This window comes from the organism of the source record quoted next (assembly GCF_019968985.1).
Source record: "MAG: Porospora cf. gigantea B chromosome Unknown PgB_NODE_11068_length_1151_cov_278.749, whole genome shotgun sequence".
NCBI classification, from domain to species: domain Eukaryota; phylum Apicomplexa; class Conoidasida; order Eugregarinorida; family Porosporidae; genus Porospora; species Porospora cf. gigantea B.
This window is the reverse complement of record NW_027178516.1, coordinates 1-1151: the sequence shown is the minus strand read 5'-3', so window position 1 is coordinate 1151 and position 1151 is coordinate 1. Positions and strand designations below refer to the sequence as shown.

At 55.2% G+C, this 1151-nt stretch overlaps 1 protein-coding gene across 3 annotated transcripts; it reads left to right on the top strand.

Annotated features, from left to right (window-relative positions):
- KVP17_003411 (uncharacterized protein) lies at positions 1 to 1151 on the top strand (the record flags this gene model as incomplete). 3 transcript variants are annotated; one of them, XM_068520654.1, is made up of 2 exons in its annotated part: positions 1 to 539; positions 742 to 1151. In XM_068520654.1, coding segments are annotated over 2 exons (949 nt in total), but the record flags the coding sequence as incomplete, so codon positions are not given. The 3 variants fall into 3 exon arrangements, with proteins under 3 accessions (XP_068379611.1, XP_068379610.1, XP_068379612.1); XM_068520653.1 differs by lacking the exon at positions 742 to 1151 and having other exon boundaries at positions 38 to 543; XM_068520655.1 differs by lacking the exon at positions 1 to 539 and having other exon boundaries at positions 680 to 1129.

The window sequence follows — 1151 nt, the reverse complement described above, 5'->3', positions numbered from 1 at the left end:
GTAAAGCCCGACGTTGTGGAGACTACTGTGGACGAAGGAAACCAGAAGTCTGCAGTCGAGTCTACCAGCAGCGTCGAGGCTGAAGACAAGGTTCACGCGGAGGAGACGGTAAAGCCCGACGTTGCGGAGACAACTGTGGACGAAGGAAACCAGAAGTCTACAGTCGAGTCTACCAGCTGCGTCGAGTCCGAAGGCAAGGTTCACGCGGAGGAGACGGTAAAGCCCGACGTTGTGGAAACTACTGTGGACGAAGGAAAGCAGAAGTCTACGGTCGAGTCTACCAGCTGCGTCGAGGCTGAAGACAAGGTTCACGCGGAGGAGACGGTAAAGCCCGACGTTATGGAAACTACTGTGGACGAAGGAAACCAGAAGTCTACAGTCGAGTCTACCATCTGCGTCGAGTCTGAAGACAAGGTCGAGAGGTCTCAAGTCGAGGCGGTAGGTATGCACAAGGTCCTTGAGAAACGTGCTTCAGCGGCGGGCAGCGATATCCTAACACAGGATTCCGCGCCTGAAATCGTTCCCGCTAAGATACCAAAGTGAGTGCCTGGGTCCTTCCCAACTGTAGAGACTCGTCGCCTATGTGGATAAGGACGTTGAAGTCTCTATTTGGATTTAAGTGAAACGCTGTATTGCTCGAATCTTCGATGAATCTCATTAGAAAACGATAATTAAAAGCATGTCTGATTCCGACTGCCGAGCTTTCCTTCGCGCGTGCCGTACTGGAGGGCCCCGACCCAGCCGAGGGCAGCCCACGCTCAAGGAGCCCGCGGCAGAATTCTACGAGGTGGCAGTAAAACTTACACGCATGGTACGCGACCGCGCTACCTATCGCAACTCTGGTAGGCAAGACGACTTGACGCAATACGCCATGGAGTCCGTACGCCGGCTCTACCGACTGGCAGGCTTCGACTCGCATCCGAAGGCTTGTAACGCGTTGATGGAGGCCTTCGTTTGTGGAGGCGGAATGCATGCGTTGATGTGTGTGGCGGCTGAATGCGCCGCCAGCCTGGACAACGACGTGTCGTTGGAGTTCCTGGAGGACGTCGTTATTTTTTTTAGGGAGCTGTTGATTGTCCTCACGGCGGGGGTGTCTGACGACAGCTTGCAGCAGGTCCATGAGCAGCGGGTGGTGCACTCCTACTGCGAAG